This window comes from Centruroides sculpturatus, unplaced genomic scaffold, assembly GCF_000671375.1.
Source record: "Centruroides sculpturatus isolate CEXI.00-Female unplaced genomic scaffold, Cexi_2.0 scaffold825, whole genome shotgun sequence".
NCBI classification, from domain to species: Eukaryota; Metazoa; Arthropoda; class Arachnida; order Scorpiones; family Buthidae; genus Centruroides; species Centruroides sculpturatus.
Window position 1 is genome coordinate 146419 of NW_019385093.1, and position 17491 is coordinate 163909.

The following is a 17491-nucleotide window of genomic DNA, read 5'->3' on the forward strand; positions in this document are numbered from 1 at the left end:
GATTCGATCCAGGGTCGTCATCTACTATGCATTTATGATTTTGTGTTTGCGTCCATGTCAAGGTCCCACTTCAAAGCTTATTAGGGCCGTCCTCTATCTATAGTACATACTAACACATGTACTATAGAGGATGGCCTTAATAATGAGTATAAACTTATAACTATAATAGTTTGCTTTCAACATTCATCTTAAACATTCTAACTCCCACATAGCATTCGCGATGTCAGATTGATGGGTTTGGGCTCTTTTTAATAGTGCCCCAAATGCTGCCGTTTTATAAATATAGACCCCATTAGATGCCAAGAGTATGAAAAACGATGTCGATTGGGTTTGCGGTATATATCAGTGAATATGTGGTCACTCTTAAACACAATAACAAAGGTCCAGGAAGTGCACTTTGCTATTGCTTTCCCGATCTAATTTTAACACAAGGCCATACCGATTGTTGTAGAGTTTTGTAATATATGGCATACGTTAGGTTTCAGCTTCCATATAATTAAAATAACATGTACACACTGGAATATCTGGCCATAATTTATCCATTCTTTACATTAACGACTTTACTTCAGCCCAGAGAGTGCTGATCCAAAGCCTCCCGTGCCATGAAAACAGTCCATGCTTTATTATAAAGCATATGGATGGCAGAACACGATCGACTTCTGGCAGTAGTTTGTCTGTCCGACTAAGAAGTGCTCTGATCTCTTAATTTTCTGCAGGATGTCACTCCTGCTTGCAAGAGTTGATAAATTATCTTGCTTTTCAGTGTGTCCATTTCTGAAATCTTTGGCTGTAACAGCAGGAGTCTTGCATTTGTCTTCGGACAAAACTTACTTTTATTTTTAAGGGCGGCAACGACTTCTGTCCCAAAACCATTCCGGCCTATCGGTGTTGTTAGCGATGGGAAACACGGAGGAGTGTCGGTTGGTTCTCGAGCAAGTTTCAAGAATATTTTCACGCAGTCGGTGACAGCAATGTTCACTATAAGAAGAAGCAGTCAAAACTGCTACCATTTTGTCCTCCTTCTCTGAAGTAGTTCATAAATGATCTTGTCTGAACTGAAGTCAAAAGAATTGATTGAGTCCTCTAGATATAACTACACGAGTTGGAACTTTTAATAGTAAGTCCAGTTAAACTGCAAAACATAGAAATATAATAAACATAGAAGCTTGAGCAATGCTATATTGAAGGCCCACGTTTGCATGGCATTGTTGACTATCAATTGCCATCAATGTGGAAATCAAATGATGCCATCGGCAGACCTTGATGTTTTGCCAGTGGTGCCAATCGGAGTGCTATCGACAACTCCAATTGCGCTTGCAATAAATTATAAGGATGATGAAGATACATTGTTATAATTATTATAAATACGATATTCATTATTAAGTATTAAGTATATCCATATTCATTATGTCGATATAAAACGAATATAGAAAAATCACCACGTATGCCATTGAAATGCGATAGTTTAAGAAATTTATGATAAAATTTTTGAAATAAATTTCATTTGGCAAGTTGATAAAATAACACTTTTATTGGCTGAAATTTAATTAAGGCAATAGTTGTCATCAATTAACAATAGAGGTGCTTCTCTTAATTTGTATAAAATGTGATTGAGCCTTTTTTAGTATAATTAAAAATTATTAAAGTGTCGAGAACATTTTCTTTATTTTCTCTAACAGTTCTTGAGAATCTGTATGATCTGGAAAGGCCTCCAGTGCTTTTTGTACGATGCTGAAGCAACTCTGCAAGTCGCCCATCTGATTTTAAGATTAAAAATGTAAAGATATATTTATAAAATTTATAGGATATATATTTTAAAATAAAAATTTGCTACCTCTTCGGCAAGTAAAGCGTGATTATAAAATGGTTCAAATAAGTAAGATGCTAAATTAGCAGAAGTTTGAAAGAATGCTTTTCCCTATTGTGGAGAGAATAGTTTGATTTGTCAAATTTGTTATATTTTCTTCCTTTTTTTTTAGATTTAAAATAAACTTACTTGATCGGTGTTGCCTTTGACTGCTTCAATGACACCCAAATTATTATAAGACTCTGCGTGATCGTTGTTTGCCGTCAGCGCCAGTCGAAAACATTGAGTCGCAAGATTCTTATCTCCTATTCCCTGTAAATAATGGTTGTGTCATTTGCAAAGTTTAACTAAAATGTCACAAAAAATTTAAAAGCATACCAGAGCCATGTGACCAATGTTATACCATACGTCTGCCAGAGTATCGTCAGTCGCCAGCGTCAGAGCTCTCTCGAAACAAGTCACGGCCATGTCGTACTGCTGTGAATAAAAGCAGCACAGGCCGAGATTGTTGTAGAGTTCGGAATTGCAGATGCCCATCTGCAGGAGTCTCCTATAAAATAGTATGGTATAGTGTTTTGTAGATGTAAACAAACCATCATCTCAAAGTTTTACCTGTAAAATCTGAGTGCAATTTCTGGTTGATCGGAATAAAAATGATGGGTTGCAATGCACGCTATTGCTTCGATGTTAATTGCATCGTATTGAAGAACATCTTTGTAATATTTTACAGCAAGATTTAAATCATTTAATCCCTGAAAAAATAAGTATAAAGAATAACTTTGTATTGGTATCTTATTTTGGTCACAAAATGTCTTCTAAAATAATTGGAATCTTCTGTACTAGAAAACAACTCCATATTTCAATATGACAATGACAGATAATAAAGAAGGTATGGAAGCTAACATTTTTCCAAATTTGATCGATAATCATTAGCCACTGTGTTTTGATAATAGAACAAATGTTAATAAATAAATAAATGTTTTTGCATTTGTACTGCTTTAATGGGGCATTAATCCAAAAAGATTATAATCAAAATCTTTTTGACTTCTTGAACAAGCTTCAGAAACTGTATTGTTTGATGAATTTCTTAAATATTGGTTATTTATGTCCTAATTGAAAAGATTAAGTAGATAAACAAAAGTACAGTTATTGGGAATCTGCTGTCCAAGATTGAAATTACACAATCATTCCTATAAACATAAGTCTGATATTAATATTTATTGTTCTGATTCAAAACAGTAATGCAATAAATTCAATTTTAATATATCATTTGGTCATACAGATTTAAAGTGTGACATATATAGAATCTTAAATTAAAACACATGAAACACAATACCTCGTATATGCGTGCAATATTTGTGAGTAGATTTGTTTCTCCGGGAAATTTTTCTAATGCCTGTTTGTACACTTCGAGTGACGTTAATGGCTGATCCAGACGAATATACACCTGTAATTTCAATATTCTGGCATTATTATATAAACATTTTAAATAAGTTAACTTTAAGTTTCTTATATCAATTTTTTCAACTACGTTAATACTGTATGACTCAAGATATAATTTTATAATTATTTGCTTTTATAACTTAAAAGAGGTTTTTTAAACAAATAAACCAAAATGTTATGTCCTTCGAACCCAACACTCGCTCGAGTTCAAGAATTACTCGGGTGAACGTCGGATAATTATTTTGCATATAAAAATTATGTAGAAAAATCACTCTTCTGTTAGAATGTATCAATTATCACATTTAGTAGATTGAGCAGTTTAATGTGTCAATTCAAATTTCTTTTTATAACTGAAATTATTGTATTTAATCTTTGTTATTTGATTAATACTTATATAATAAATTAATTATTTCTTATAGATTTAATCAAACTCTATAGCAGGGATGGCAAACCTTTTTGAGCCTGCATGCCATATAGTAAAAATATTTACCTTTAAAGATGTTTATGCATGCCAAAATTTTACACTTTGGATAACAATATTTAAAGAAATTAAATCAATATGCTTTAATTAGAATAAATGTAAAAAAGCTGATTGAAAAAAGGACAAACAGTTGATAAACCAAAAGAATGATTGATTTTGATTTATCATCTGTCTTTTTCATATGATACATTACATGCCAGATGATTTCTCCTTATGTGCTGTATGTTTTCACCTATGCTCTATACTTTATAAAATATTTTAGAAGTAAGATATTATATTATTAAAATTATATTACGAACCTTTGCAAGCCAAAGAAACGTGTCCACCGCATCCTGTTGCTTGACAGCAGATTTGAACTGTCTCTCTGCATCACGATACATTCCAAATCTGATACAAAATTTTTCAAATAAATAATAAATTTTAAATAAACATAGATACAGAGAAATGTATTTCAGTCATTCTGAAAAAAAAAATAAACCATTTCTGATATATCTTACATACTGTATACTCTAATATCAGAATGCTTTCATTCCTAATTTTACAAATGATACAATCCATACAATAAATTTACAGTTTATAATTTAAGTGCTAAAATAATTTAAATACATTATATATTTTTCTTGCATCCAACAGATCTAATAAACCTGGAAAAGTCCAAATGTTACATTGGTATGTACCTAGTTTTATCGTTTAAAAATATTTAAGGAAAAAACACTTAACACTATTATAAGAGGCCATCTATTAATTATGTGTACAGTTTAAAAGGAGTGTCACATAAAATGCATCCTTGTACACAACAGGAGAGAGGGGATCAAGGCATTGTCTATGTGGACTTTTTTCAATAGTGTTACTGACATACAAATTTGTCCTTATAAGTCTATTACCAGTCATGTGAATACACTATCAGAATATATATGCAGAACTTTTAAGGTCATTTGTTTAAAGTCAGGAGTCCATGAAATATTGTACATGTAATTAAAGGGGAGGGGTTTGACAAAAGTGCATTATTGTATACGACGGAGAGAGGTCAAAAGTGATCAAAACTGTACACTTAACGAATGGCCTCTAAATATTTCACAGCCATTAAGAGGGTGAGCTGGAGATTTTCTCCAGAGTAAACTTATGTGCCTGTAGTGGTTCCTAAGTATCAAAGTCATTGACGTGTTAAAATGATTACTTTCTATAGCAGTGTCTTTCCAAATTTTTGATGCCAAGACTCTAAATGTACAGTAATTAAAAACTTTCACAGATTTGGAATTTGTTCTGAACACTAGAAATTTTCATAACTGTGTACTGCAGATAATTTGAGTGACAAAATGTTTCTAATAAAACTGTGATCTTCAGGCTCCCAAGGGGTCATAGAGTTCTCAGAAACAAAAAACATATTATATCGTGGAATAAAAAGTACTTATTGTAATGTTATTATTTATTTTATTTAATAGTACAAGGGAACCCTGTATGTATTGGCATATTACAACAGAAGAACACATTATTTTGTATTGTGCATTATTATTAACAGTACAGCATGTAATAAATAGTCTGTTAAAAGAAAAAAGAAGTAACACAATATTAATACTAATAACAAACAAAACCAACGACAATAATAATTATATTCACAAAAGAAATAAAAATATACACAAAAATGGCAGTGAATAGTTGACATAAACAAAAATTCTATAATATAATGTGAGGTCTAAAGCCTGATTTTTCTCTAATTTAAGGAAATTCTTAACACGATCATTAAGAAAATAAGCACACAGAAAAAGGATTGAATGTCACCCTTCTTGTCAACAATTGTTATGAAATTATAACAATGTATTGTTAAGAGATGAGAATGTCAACATTTGGCCGAATAAACAGGAAGAATCTAGCATTTCTCGAACCAAATATTACACTATCTGCCGTTTGAATGATACCTCATTGTCTTCCCAGTCTACCTATGACCCAACACCTGCAAAATCACCCTTCGTCTCTGAAAACATTCGATCACCTGATCATTTTCCCAGGCCTAAAGAGAATATAAGGATGGCTCACCCCAAACTTCAGGGCGATCATCCATTAGGAACAACCTCTCCCTCATCAGACTGTCTAGAGCCGTGGTTCTTAACCTGTGGTCTGTGGACCACTGGTGGTCCCTGAAAGCACCTGAAGTGGTTTGCGAAGTTATCCCAAAATTATTAAATAAATGATGACGAGTTGATGACAATGCGCAGTACGTCAAGGTTAGAGCCGATAGTAGACTGGGCTAGGGTATGGTGTGCGGTCAGAAAATATGAAATTGGAAGTCACTAGCAATAAATTTGCATTTGAAGATAAAATCAGTGTGTTTATCGCTAAAATCGACCTATGGATTAGCAAAGTCGAAAGAGAAAATTTTTCTGTGTTTGATACATTGAATCCAATTATTGATTGACAGTGTGCTAAGATTAAAGGACAAATACAAAAGAACATTACATTCCATTTGCAAAGCTTGAAAAATGAATTCAGTTGCTATTTTCCTGACTTCAAGGACAAAGGTATTCAGAAACTGATTTGCAATCCTTTCATAGTCAACATTTCTAAGGTGCCAGATGAAATACAAGAAGAGTTAATTGAAATGCAACATGATAGTAACTGCAAGGATACATTCGAGACAGGAATTAATCTTAAAGATTTTTGGAGCCAAAAAACTATTGCTTTACAGTACCTAACTTTATTTTCAACCACATATTTATGCGAGCAAGGATTCTCAGTGCTTTTGATAATTAAAAATAAACATCAAAATCGGTTGGATGCCAGTGCCGACATGATTTGCTTTGAGTAGCACTGAACCAAGAATTCAGCAGTTAGTAAACAGTATGCAGTCACAAAAATTGCACTAAAATAATATAATTAATGTAACACTTTCGTAAATAATATAATACTCTTGGTTCCAAATAATTTTCTACGTGTTTAATTTATAGAACAACCTTATAAGAACCTATATTACTGCCAAACAGCTCGTGGTCCATGGCAAGACAAAAATTTTGATAAATGGTCCTTCATCACTAAAAGGTTAAGAACCACTGGTCTAGAGGAAATCACTGTCAACCAATCCTTATTCATGTAAAAGGAAAAGAGATAGGACACTTCACTTGCTTTCATAAACTCTCTCTCAGTTCCGTAATATGTTATTAGTGAACTTTAGTAGATCGAATAAGCTATCTCCTTTATATGCAACTCATTACTCTCTATTATGTCTGAATTCATGTAACCCTAGGTTAGATTTTAATTATTCATTAAAATTTTATTCTTATTAAGTTTGTTAATGGTGTCTGTTACTCGGATATCGCCGACACTTTATCGACGACCTCACTCACCCTCCCACTCGACCTGACAAGACGATCCCAAGACCCGGGAGAATGTGCCCCAAAGAAGGAAACACCATCCACAAACAACATGAGTGGTTTTTGCCAAACTGTCACCGGAAAAGGGTTAGGGTGCACGCATTAACCCCAGTTCCTCACAATAATATAGAAAAAAATTAAATTATTAATTATACACCAAAAAATGCTGACCAAAAGTGCTACCAACTGTCATGCACTAAATCATCCACTAATATACTACAGTAGAACCTCGATTATCCGCCCTAATTGGGGACTGGGGTTGGTCAGATAATTGAAAAGTCACATAACCGAAAAGTATGAAAAAATCCATTATTAGTGTAGTATATTATTATATCCCATGTAATTAGTATATTAGTATATCGCTATTAACCTATTTTGCGTTGAATTTTCATCGATGTTAANTTTTTTAAGAAAAATTTAATTATGAAATACAGTGTGTTCTTTTTATATTTTACATTCTGAATAAAATAATCTCATTTAATATAGAAATTAATTTAATTAAACTATACAAAATTTAAGTAATGTTGTTTGTATATTTCATTAAATATACAATTTTTTTCTATCTTAGGCAATTTGGTGCTTAAAATTAAGAGCTTTAACTGAACAAGTATACGTTGACGATTTAGAAGCCGACGAGGAAGGAATTGCAGAGGCACTTCTAGATGACAATGCTATTGCTCAAGTGGCAAGACCTGGAACATCTTTAAAAACTCCCAACAGACCTCAAGGAACCAGTCAATCAATTCGGTTAGTGATTAATTAATAAAAAAAAATTATAGAAAATTATTTATAAAATAATTATTATTAATCTAATTGGTATCTTAATAAATTATGGAATTTATATGTTAAAGAAAAGAAGTCCCTTTTTAGAAATACTTGGTTAATGTGTTGTTTCATGTTAAAAAAGAATTTTTTTTTATGAAATTGATTATGCAAATCACAAAAGTAACATTCAAAACTTTCATCTGATTCCAATTTCAAAAATATTAATTTAAAAGAATATATATGTATATTTTTTATTATAGTCCTGTCACTCATGCCGGTCGTCCTTTATCGGGAGTCGTCCGTCCCAATACTCAGTCTGGTAATCCTGGTTCTATGGAAAAAGCAATGAGAACTTCACGAACTTCTCGCACGGCCAGACCGGTATCTAGCGCATCCGGTAGATTTGTTCGATTGGGAACGGTAACGTAATGACTTCATTTCAAACACAAATAACAATTTAAACCGGTTAAATTGAAACTAATGTTATTTTCAGGCTTCTATGTTATCCCATCCCGAAGGCCCGTTCATAAATTTAGGAAGGTTAAATCTAACTAAGTATGCTTCTACTCCATCACTAGCAAAACCTCTTTTTGAATATATTTATTATCACGAAAATGACGTCAGACATGTGAGTATTCTAAATTATACATTTTATATTTAATTATTGAATTGAATATTAATTTTTTTAGGCTTTAGATTTAGCCGCACAAGCTACGCAAGCTTGCCAATATAAAGATTGGTGGTGGAAATTACAACTAGGAAAATGTTATTACAGGTAAATAAAATTAATAATATAACTTTTATACTACCCAATTTTTAAAAGTTGTGTAGTACAGTATATGAAAAGTTGTAGTAAACAAATGAAAGTTGGTTTATACAAAATTGTAAAATAGTAGTAGTTGATGAGTATAAGTATTTGGGTGTATTTAATAATAAACCACACACACCTGATTTGTATTTGCTGAGTTATTTTCTTTATGCAAACGTTTTCGGCCAATTTGTATAGGCCATCTTCAGGCTTTAACGTTGTTCGTTCCAATGGAACCAATAGTTCTAAATTCATTTGAATTTGAACTTTTAACAACGTATGTGTATAATAAATAGTTAATATTATTCTTAACTATTTATTATACACATACGTTGTTAAAAGTTCAAATTCAAATGAATTTAGAACTATTGGTTCCATTGGAACGAACAACGTTAAAGCCTGAAGATGGCCTATACAAATTGGCCGAAAACGTTTGCATAAAGAAAATAACTCAGCAAATACAAATCAGGTGTGTGTGGTTTATTATTAAATACACCCAAATACTTATACTCATCAACTACTACTATTTTACAATTTTGTATAAACCAACTTTCATTTGTTTACTACAACTTTTCATATACTGTACTACACAACTTTTAAAAATTGGGTAGTATAAAAGTTATATTATTAATTTTATTTACCTGTAATAACATTTTCCTAGTTGTAATTTCCACCACCAATCTTTATATTGGCAAGCTTGCGTAGCTTGTGCGGCTAAATCTAAAGCCTAAAAAAATTAATATTCAATTCAATAATTAAATATAAAATGTATAATTTAGAATACTCACATGTCTGACGTCATTTTCGTGATAATAAATATATTCAAAAAGAGGTTTTGCTAGTGATGGAGTAGAAGCATACTTAGTTAGATTTAACCTTCCTAAATTTATGAACGGGCCTTCGGGATGGGATAACATAGAAGCCTGAAAATAACATTAGTTTCAATTTAACCGGTTTAAATTGTTATTTGTGTTTGAAATGAAGTCATTACGTTACCGTTCCCAATCGAACAAATCTACCGGATGCGCTAGATACCGGTCTGGCCGTGCGAGAAGTTCGTGAAGTTCTCATTGCTTTTTCCATAGAACCAGGATTACCAGACTGAGTATTGGGACGGACGACTCCCGATAAAGGACGACCGGCATGAGTGACAGGACTATAATAAAAAATATACATATATATTCTTTTAAATTAATATTTTTGAAATTGGAATCAGATGAAAGTTTTGAATGTTACTTTTGTGATTTGCATAATCAATTTCATAAAAAAAAATTCTTTTTTAACATGAAACAACACATTAACCAAGTATTTCTAAAAAGGGACTTCTTTTCTTTAACATATAAATTCCATAATTTATTAAGATACCAATTAGATTAATAATAATTATTTTATAAATAATTTTCTATAATTTTTTTTTATTAATTAATCACTAACCGAATTGATTGACTGGTTCCTTGAGGTCTGTTGGGAGTTTTTAAAGATGTTCCAGGTCTTGCCACTTGAGCAATAGCATTGTCATCTAGAAGTGCCTCTGCAATTCCTTCCTCGTCGGCTTCTAAATCGTCAACGTATACTTGTTCAGTTAAAGCTCTTAATTTTAAGCACCAAATTGCCTAAGATAGAAAAAAATTGTATATTTAATGAAATATACAAACAACATTACTTAAATTTTGTATAGTTTAATTAAATTAATTTCTATATTAAATGAGATTATTTTATTCAGAATGTAAAATATAAAAAGAACACACTGTATTTCATAATTAAATTTTTCTTAAAAAAAATCATAGTATAATTAAAGTCTATATCGTATTTTAGCCATTTTCAGTAGAAATGTTGAAAGCATCCTTTACTGTTTACCAGAAAAACAATTGTTTTGTAGTATCAAGAATTTAAATGAAGTCAGTCATATTATTATTAATAATACTAACATTATGTGAAATTACTGTAAAACTATTAAAATACATTTTTATACATTTTGTCTACATTGTCATTAATGTTTTTTACTTACTTAAAGTCAGAATATTAACTTTAGAGTATCATAATGTTAAAACTGTAAAAACCATTTGTTCATGTAAAGTTGAATAAATAAGAAAATGGAAATATCACTTGACAATACTATTATAATCTAGTTCAGGGGAGGACAACAGTTTTTGCCCTGGGCCGAATTGGAAAGAAAACTTTTTCCACGGGCCAAACCAGAGGCTGCCCTAGGAAGATTTTGTGGTGGTGCGAGATCTCATTGTGGTGTCACCCCGTAGAGACTAAATTGACATACAATTTAGATACATTACAGATTACAGAGATTACAGATACATTTTTCATATTATCATGCTTTATCAACATTCTACACTGTACTTATGATGAGATTTGTAATGGAGGATTAACGCTAAATGCACAGTGAGCTGTTGACCTTCTCTTTCTTTCTTTTTTTTTTTTAGGCATCAGAATTTTTCATTGAGCTATTCAGACTTGAGTAGTTAATTTACTATTGAAAGATTCATCGCGGGCCACATAAATTCATTAGATGGGCCAGATCTGGCCCGTAGGCTGTATGTTGGCCATGTCTGGTCTAGTTTCACAAATATAAAATTGAAATTAGTTTGTAGCTGTTGAAAATTTTATTTCATATCAAACTATGAAATTATCATTTAACAATTTTCACATAAATAAAGTAAAGCTTTAGTGTATGTCTGGAAAATTAAATACAAGAAAAATCAAATATATGACAATATTTATGAAAGAAACTTCTATTTCAATTCTCGTAACGGTATGCCACTCATAGGTGGAAAGATGCGGTACGGACCAAAGATAGACCCATGATTCTAAAATATTTAGATTTCCAATTTTAGTAGTCCTGAAAAAGGCAATTTTTTATATTTAATATTCAAAGAACAGACAAGTAAATATTCTTTTACTTTATAGTAGTGAAATACAGATAAAAGCATCACAAGCAAAGAGTAAAGAAATACTGCTAGATACAAATATTAGAATATCAACAATATAATTATTTTTAATTATTCAATGATAATTATAGATGATTCGTTATAAATTTTATATAACAGATTGGTTTGTTTATGCCAAACACTAATACAATATGGACTATATGCCATATCAACTTTGTCCATGTGGACAGGTTTTAGCTAAAGTGGAAGTAACCAGTATTAAATAATAAGACCTAACATATCCTGGGAACACACCATAGTCTTTACTTTTGATAATACTGATGTTTTGGTATTCAAAGATGATGGGAAGATTACGTGACATATTTAAAGGCATACTGGGTATAAATAGGCATATTACTTGTGGTTTGATATGCAAATATGCAACATAAGCTTCCTGTTGCTATTGGACACCAAAATGTTAATATTACTGACAATTGAGAGCAGTTAAGACTAGACCGGCCAGTTGGAATTTATGTTTATAGAATTTGTTATGAGAAAAATAAATTGTTTTCAGTGTTAATAACAAATTGTTAACTCTAAAAACCATTTAGTTTTTTCATAATGAGTACATCTTGTTGTGACTCCACAGTATCTTTAGTATAGTAATGGATGTTTATAGAATTATTTTAAAAATACTGTTAGGGTTAAAATCTTTTATTATTAACTCTAGTTTCAATTTTTCAAAAGTAAATTGACCTCTCAAAGCACAGGATAGGATGACAAATTATACTTACCAGCAATGTCTTCAGAAAAAAAAACTTTATTGAAGTTATTTACACAGATCACAAAGCAGTTGCAAAACTTTAAAGACTGCACAGAGAGAGGAATTATCTCTATAAAATATGGGGATTTTCATTTTTAAAAAACAACGAGATCTCGCACTCTTCTTGCAAGCACTAACATTGAGTTGTTGTTAAACATACAGGTCTAACTAACATCCCCCCACTAACTCTGAACACGATGAATGCATATTTAGAGCACATCTGTGGGTTTCTAAATGAGGTCTTGGCAGAGGCTTTGTAGATGTCAGCAACCATTTCTTGTGTTGGACAATACACAACTTCTACTATGTTCTTTCTTTGAAGATCTCTGATGTGATGATACTTTGTGTCTATGTGTTTCAGTCTTGAATTGTGTTTTTCACTTTGTGAAAGTTTTATTGTTGCTTGATTATTTTCTATAATCTTGATTGGAAGATTTTGCTTTAGCTCAAGTTCTTCTGTCAGACATAAAACTCACAGTAGTTCTTGCATAGCATTTGCTAAAGAAACATATTTGGCTTTTGTTGAGGATAGAGCTACACAAGTTTTGTTTTCTTGATTTTCATGATATGCAATTTTCTCCAAGGTATATCATGTTTCCTGATGTTGATTTTCTGTTGTGTCTGTCTTGAGCCCAATCAGCATCACAGTAGATCTTCAGCTCAGGCTTTTCAGTTGATAAAATCTGTAATCGCAGATATTTTGTCGATTTAAGATAGCATATAATTCTCTTAACAGCATTCCAATCTTGCTGTCTTAGATTTTTACATCTGCTAAGAATGTGTGTTGAAGCTGCTACAGCTGGTATTGTAACAGTTGAAATATATAATAGAGCCCCCACTGCCTGCTTATATTTTGAAGCAGGTCTTCTTCTCCTTGTAGTTTGTAATAGTCTGTTTCCATTGGAGTAGAAGCTGGCTTTGCATCTTGCAAATTAAACTTCTGTACAAGCTCTTTTATTTTATTTTGTTGACTAAACAAAAAGCTTTCATCTTTCTTTCTTTTTACTTCTATTCCCAAGTAGAACTTTACTTCTCCTAGATTTGTAATCTCATAGTTTTGTTTAAGAATTTTTACTATTTTACTAATGCTTATTTCACTTTCTGTACTAATCAAAATATCATCCACATATAGCCCACAATATCCAATATTTTCCCCTTCATCCTTCGTAAACAAACAGGTATCAGCTTTGCTTTGCTTAAAACCTTGATTATTTAGAGTTGTAGCTATTGCCTCATTCCATGCTTTGAAAGCTTGTTTAAGAAAATAAATAGCCTTTTGTAGCTTGCATACTTCTCCTTCTTTTCCTTTTTCTTAAATCCTATAGGTTGTGTCATGAAAACATCTTCATTTAATTTTCCATTTAAAAATGCAGTTTTAACATCAACATGGTGTACTTTCATTCCTTTATATGCGGTTACAGCTAAAACTGATCTAATAGTTGTATGCTTAACAACTGGTGCAAATGTTTCATCAAAGTCAGTTCCAAATCTTCTGAGCCTTGCCCTTCTGGAAAACTTTCATTAACATGGAAAAATTAGAAGACATCTTTAGTATTCCATACTTCATGTTTTCCTTTATTTTCTTTTCCTGTGTTCATTTCTAGGAATTTTACTGATCTGCTTATTATTACATTTCTATCACCTGTGTAAATCCTGTATCCTTTATTTCTCATATCATACCCTACAAATGTACCTTCAATGGCTTTCTCATCTAATTTTCTTCTTTTATGCTTATTTATGTAGGCATATGCTTTACATTCAAAAGCTTTAAGATGGTTAAGGTTGGGTTTTCTTTTGTTCCACAACTCATATGGTGTTTTTATTTATTGTTTTAGTAGGTAATCTGTTCTGCAAATAATTTGCAGTTATCACTGCTTCTCCCCAAAAGGATTTTGCAAGATTTGCATTTATTATCATAGCTCGTGCCATTTCCACGAAAGATCTGTTCTTTCTTTCTGCAACACCATTTTGTGCAGGAGAATAAGGTATTGTAGTTTGATAAGCAATTCCCTGTTTTGTTAAATATTCAACATTTTTATTATAGTATTCACCACCATTATCTGATCTTAGTGTGTTGATTTTTCTTCTAAATTTATTTGTAGTAGAAGCTACAAATTCTTTCAGTTTTGCAAGAACTTCATCTTTGCTTTCAATTAGATATACCATAGTAAATCTAGAAAAATCATCTACAAATGTAAGGAAGAATCTCTTTCCTCCTATACTATCTACTTGCATTGGACCACATATGTCACTATGGACCAATTCCAATGGATCTTTAGCTCTGTAAGTAGACTTCTTTGGATATGGAAATTCAGTGAGCTTTGCTTTAATGCATATTGGACATCATAAATCATGTTTACAGTTATGCAACTTTAGTCCCTCTACTAAGTTTTCTCTTTCCATTTGTTTCATTGTGTCATAATTTCTGTGACCTAGTCTTTGGTGCCATTTAAGTATGATATTTTTATTTGTACAATTTTGCACTAATTGAGGACTGTTTACTCATTCTTGCCTATTTGTTGCAGCAAACTCGTAAATACTATCTGTGGCAATACCTGTAGCAATTAACTCATCACCTTTCTGTATGGTGCATACATTATTTTCAAATTTGACTAAGTAGCCTCTATCAGTTATGGTTTTTACTGAGAGTAAATTTCCATCTAACTCTGGAACATAAAATACAGAATATTCTCTAAGAGAATTTCTTCTTCATTTCCACAAAGTATTCTGACCTTTATATATCCTTCACTGATGCCATGTGATTTCAGTTTAGCTCCATTGGCAATGGTGATAGAATTGCCTTTTTGCTTGTTAAGTTCTTCGAAAAATTTTAAGTTTCCTGTCATATGACATGTTGGCACCTGAATCAATGACCCAATCATTGTCAACATAATTTGTTTAATATGATTGTACCTTTAGTACTTTTCTTTCACCTTGTTTAACCTTTTGTACACAAACAGTGGATTTGTGTTGCTTATCATAATTCTTGTGAACATTTTTATTTGTTCTTTGTCTCTTAAAAGCATCTTCAGTTGCCTTATTTTTGTTGTTTAAATGCCAACATTCATTTTTGATTACTTTTGTGGCAGTGAGTGCAAAATTTCTGTTCTTTGTGATTCCATTTTTCTGCATTTTTGCTTTTAAATGCTAAGGCTTGTCCTGATGAACTTTGCTTACCTTGTAAACACCTTTCATATTCATCTATTAATTTACTTGTTATATATCCTTGTGTTCTTTTTCATCCTTACTTTCCAGTGCAGTTATTAAAGTAGAATATGACTCTGGTAAACTACATAGCAGTATAGCACATAAGTGTGACTCTTTAATCTGTTCACCAATGCTTTCCAGGCATTCCTTCAATCCAAGAATATCTTTTATGTGATCCTGCATTTTTGTATCATACTTTTGCATCATACTTTATAGAATAAAGTATGATGCCAAAATAATTTGCATCATACTTTATACATACATCATACTAAGCAAAAATAATTTGCTTGTTAAGTTAGCTAGTTCGTGGACACTTTTTAACTTTTGCCATGTTTCTGAAGCAGTCGATTCATGTACAGTAGAGACCCGCTAATCTGAACTAATTGGGACCGAGCCCTGTGCAAATTAGCAGAATAATTGAAATAATGCAGAAGCAAGCCCGGTTTATATAGATCCAACACCATCAATGACTTTTGTTTGTGTTTAAGTACAGTATAGATCTGTTGTTTTAATAGGCCACGTCACACACTGATTTATTAATTTCGTATAGTATTAATACAGTACTACAATAAAATACAAATGAAAAATACAGTCCAAAGCAGGGTGATAAATTGCCTCAACCTGACAACTGTAAAAATATATAGAAAATTGGGAGTTTACTTAGGGTCCATGTAAATCTTTCCTCCCTTGCCTAGCAAAGTTTCTCAACATCCAGAGCATCATAGTAAACACATTAGTCATACAAAGTTTAAATTCTGCCACGACAGCAACAGAAAGCGAAAGTTTCGTCGTGCAAAAACGAGATCGACAGTAACACCACCAACACACGCCGAGAAAGATTGCATTGCCCACGGAAAAATCTGCGACAGTCATCCCGGAGTCAACTCTGCCACACGCGACACATCACACAAGTTATTTACCCCATATATTTACACTCTAAATTTGGTAAGACACAATCTCCGAACGAGGGATCCGCCACCGCCCAGAACACGGACCCCCCTCATACGAGCAAAAGAGTCGACGGGACCATATCCGCAACTCTCGGCAAGACACGACCCATTTCCGGGACGCATACAATTGGGAGTCACGCCGTACGCTCCACCGAGACCGTGGCATTCACCCGTCAAGCCCACGCGACTAGGCCGGCTTCGAGCAACCCACTCGACGTCATACAGTTTTAGGGGCAAGGCTCGGCCCCACCTCCAACGCAACCGCAAGCAGATTCAGTCAAGGAATCCCGAGCGACGGCAAGCTCGACCGACACAGAGCACAAAGAATAAGCGGTAGTACCGCTTTAAGGTAAAAACCATTTTCGACGGGTAGAAGTTAACCGGTAAGGTCGACTGCGCACCACGACGGACTCTCGTGGCAGCCAGCGGGCCAACTAGTTGTACCGGCCGGATAGATTTAAAAAGTTAAATATTTGTAATCGATCGGTGCGAAATCGGCCTAAGACACAAACTCCAAACGGGATTTGTCGTTGTCCTCGTACGGGCAAGAATCGACAGAAGCGCACTCGGTCTAAGGTTCCGGTAAGGTCCCAACCGTCTCGTTCGGAGGTGTAATTGTACCATTTTGAGTAACGCAAATATCAAAGACCGTAGAAAGGATTAACTTTGAAGTTTTTAAGTTAAAAATCTGGTATAAATTTCATTTTGATCTACGTAAAAGGAGCCAACACCAGCATACTTGATCGTAAGGATTCTTTTCGAGTAATTCGCTACAAACTTCGACGCATTCTTCGAATTTTCTCCTTCTAAACAAACTTATTGCTTTGAAGAGCGGATCCATGACTTTTCGGTAAACAAAACCGTTTCCATGGCAACGAACAAAACAAAGATAAAAAGCGACCTCTCGTTTTTTAAAACGAATCGATAAAAAAAATGCATTATTTTTAATTCGGAAGTTGA

The 17491-nt window shown here is 32.7% G+C and overlaps 1 protein-coding gene across 1 annotated transcript; it reads right to left on the reverse strand.

The window, feature by feature from the left end:
* Positions 1 to 1496: 1496 nt before the first annotated feature.
* Positions 1497 to 17421, reverse strand: LOC111634593 (tetratricopeptide repeat protein 8-like). The gene is made up of 12 exons (XM_023379411.1): positions 17271 to 17421; positions 10104 to 10282; positions 9666 to 9825; positions 9458 to 9592; positions 9311 to 9396; positions 4031 to 4118; positions 3144 to 3254; positions 2420 to 2559; positions 2186 to 2357; positions 1997 to 2119; positions 1835 to 1918; positions 1497 to 1757 (listed from the first exon to the last, which is right to left on the reverse strand). Exons 1-12 carry the CDS (start codon positions 17370 to 17372, stop codon positions 1641 to 1643), a joined length of 1497 nt encoding a protein of 498 aa, XP_023235179.1. The 5' UTR covers positions 17373 to 17421; the 3' UTR covers positions 1497 to 1640.
* Positions 17422 to 17491: the final 70 nt, after the last annotated feature.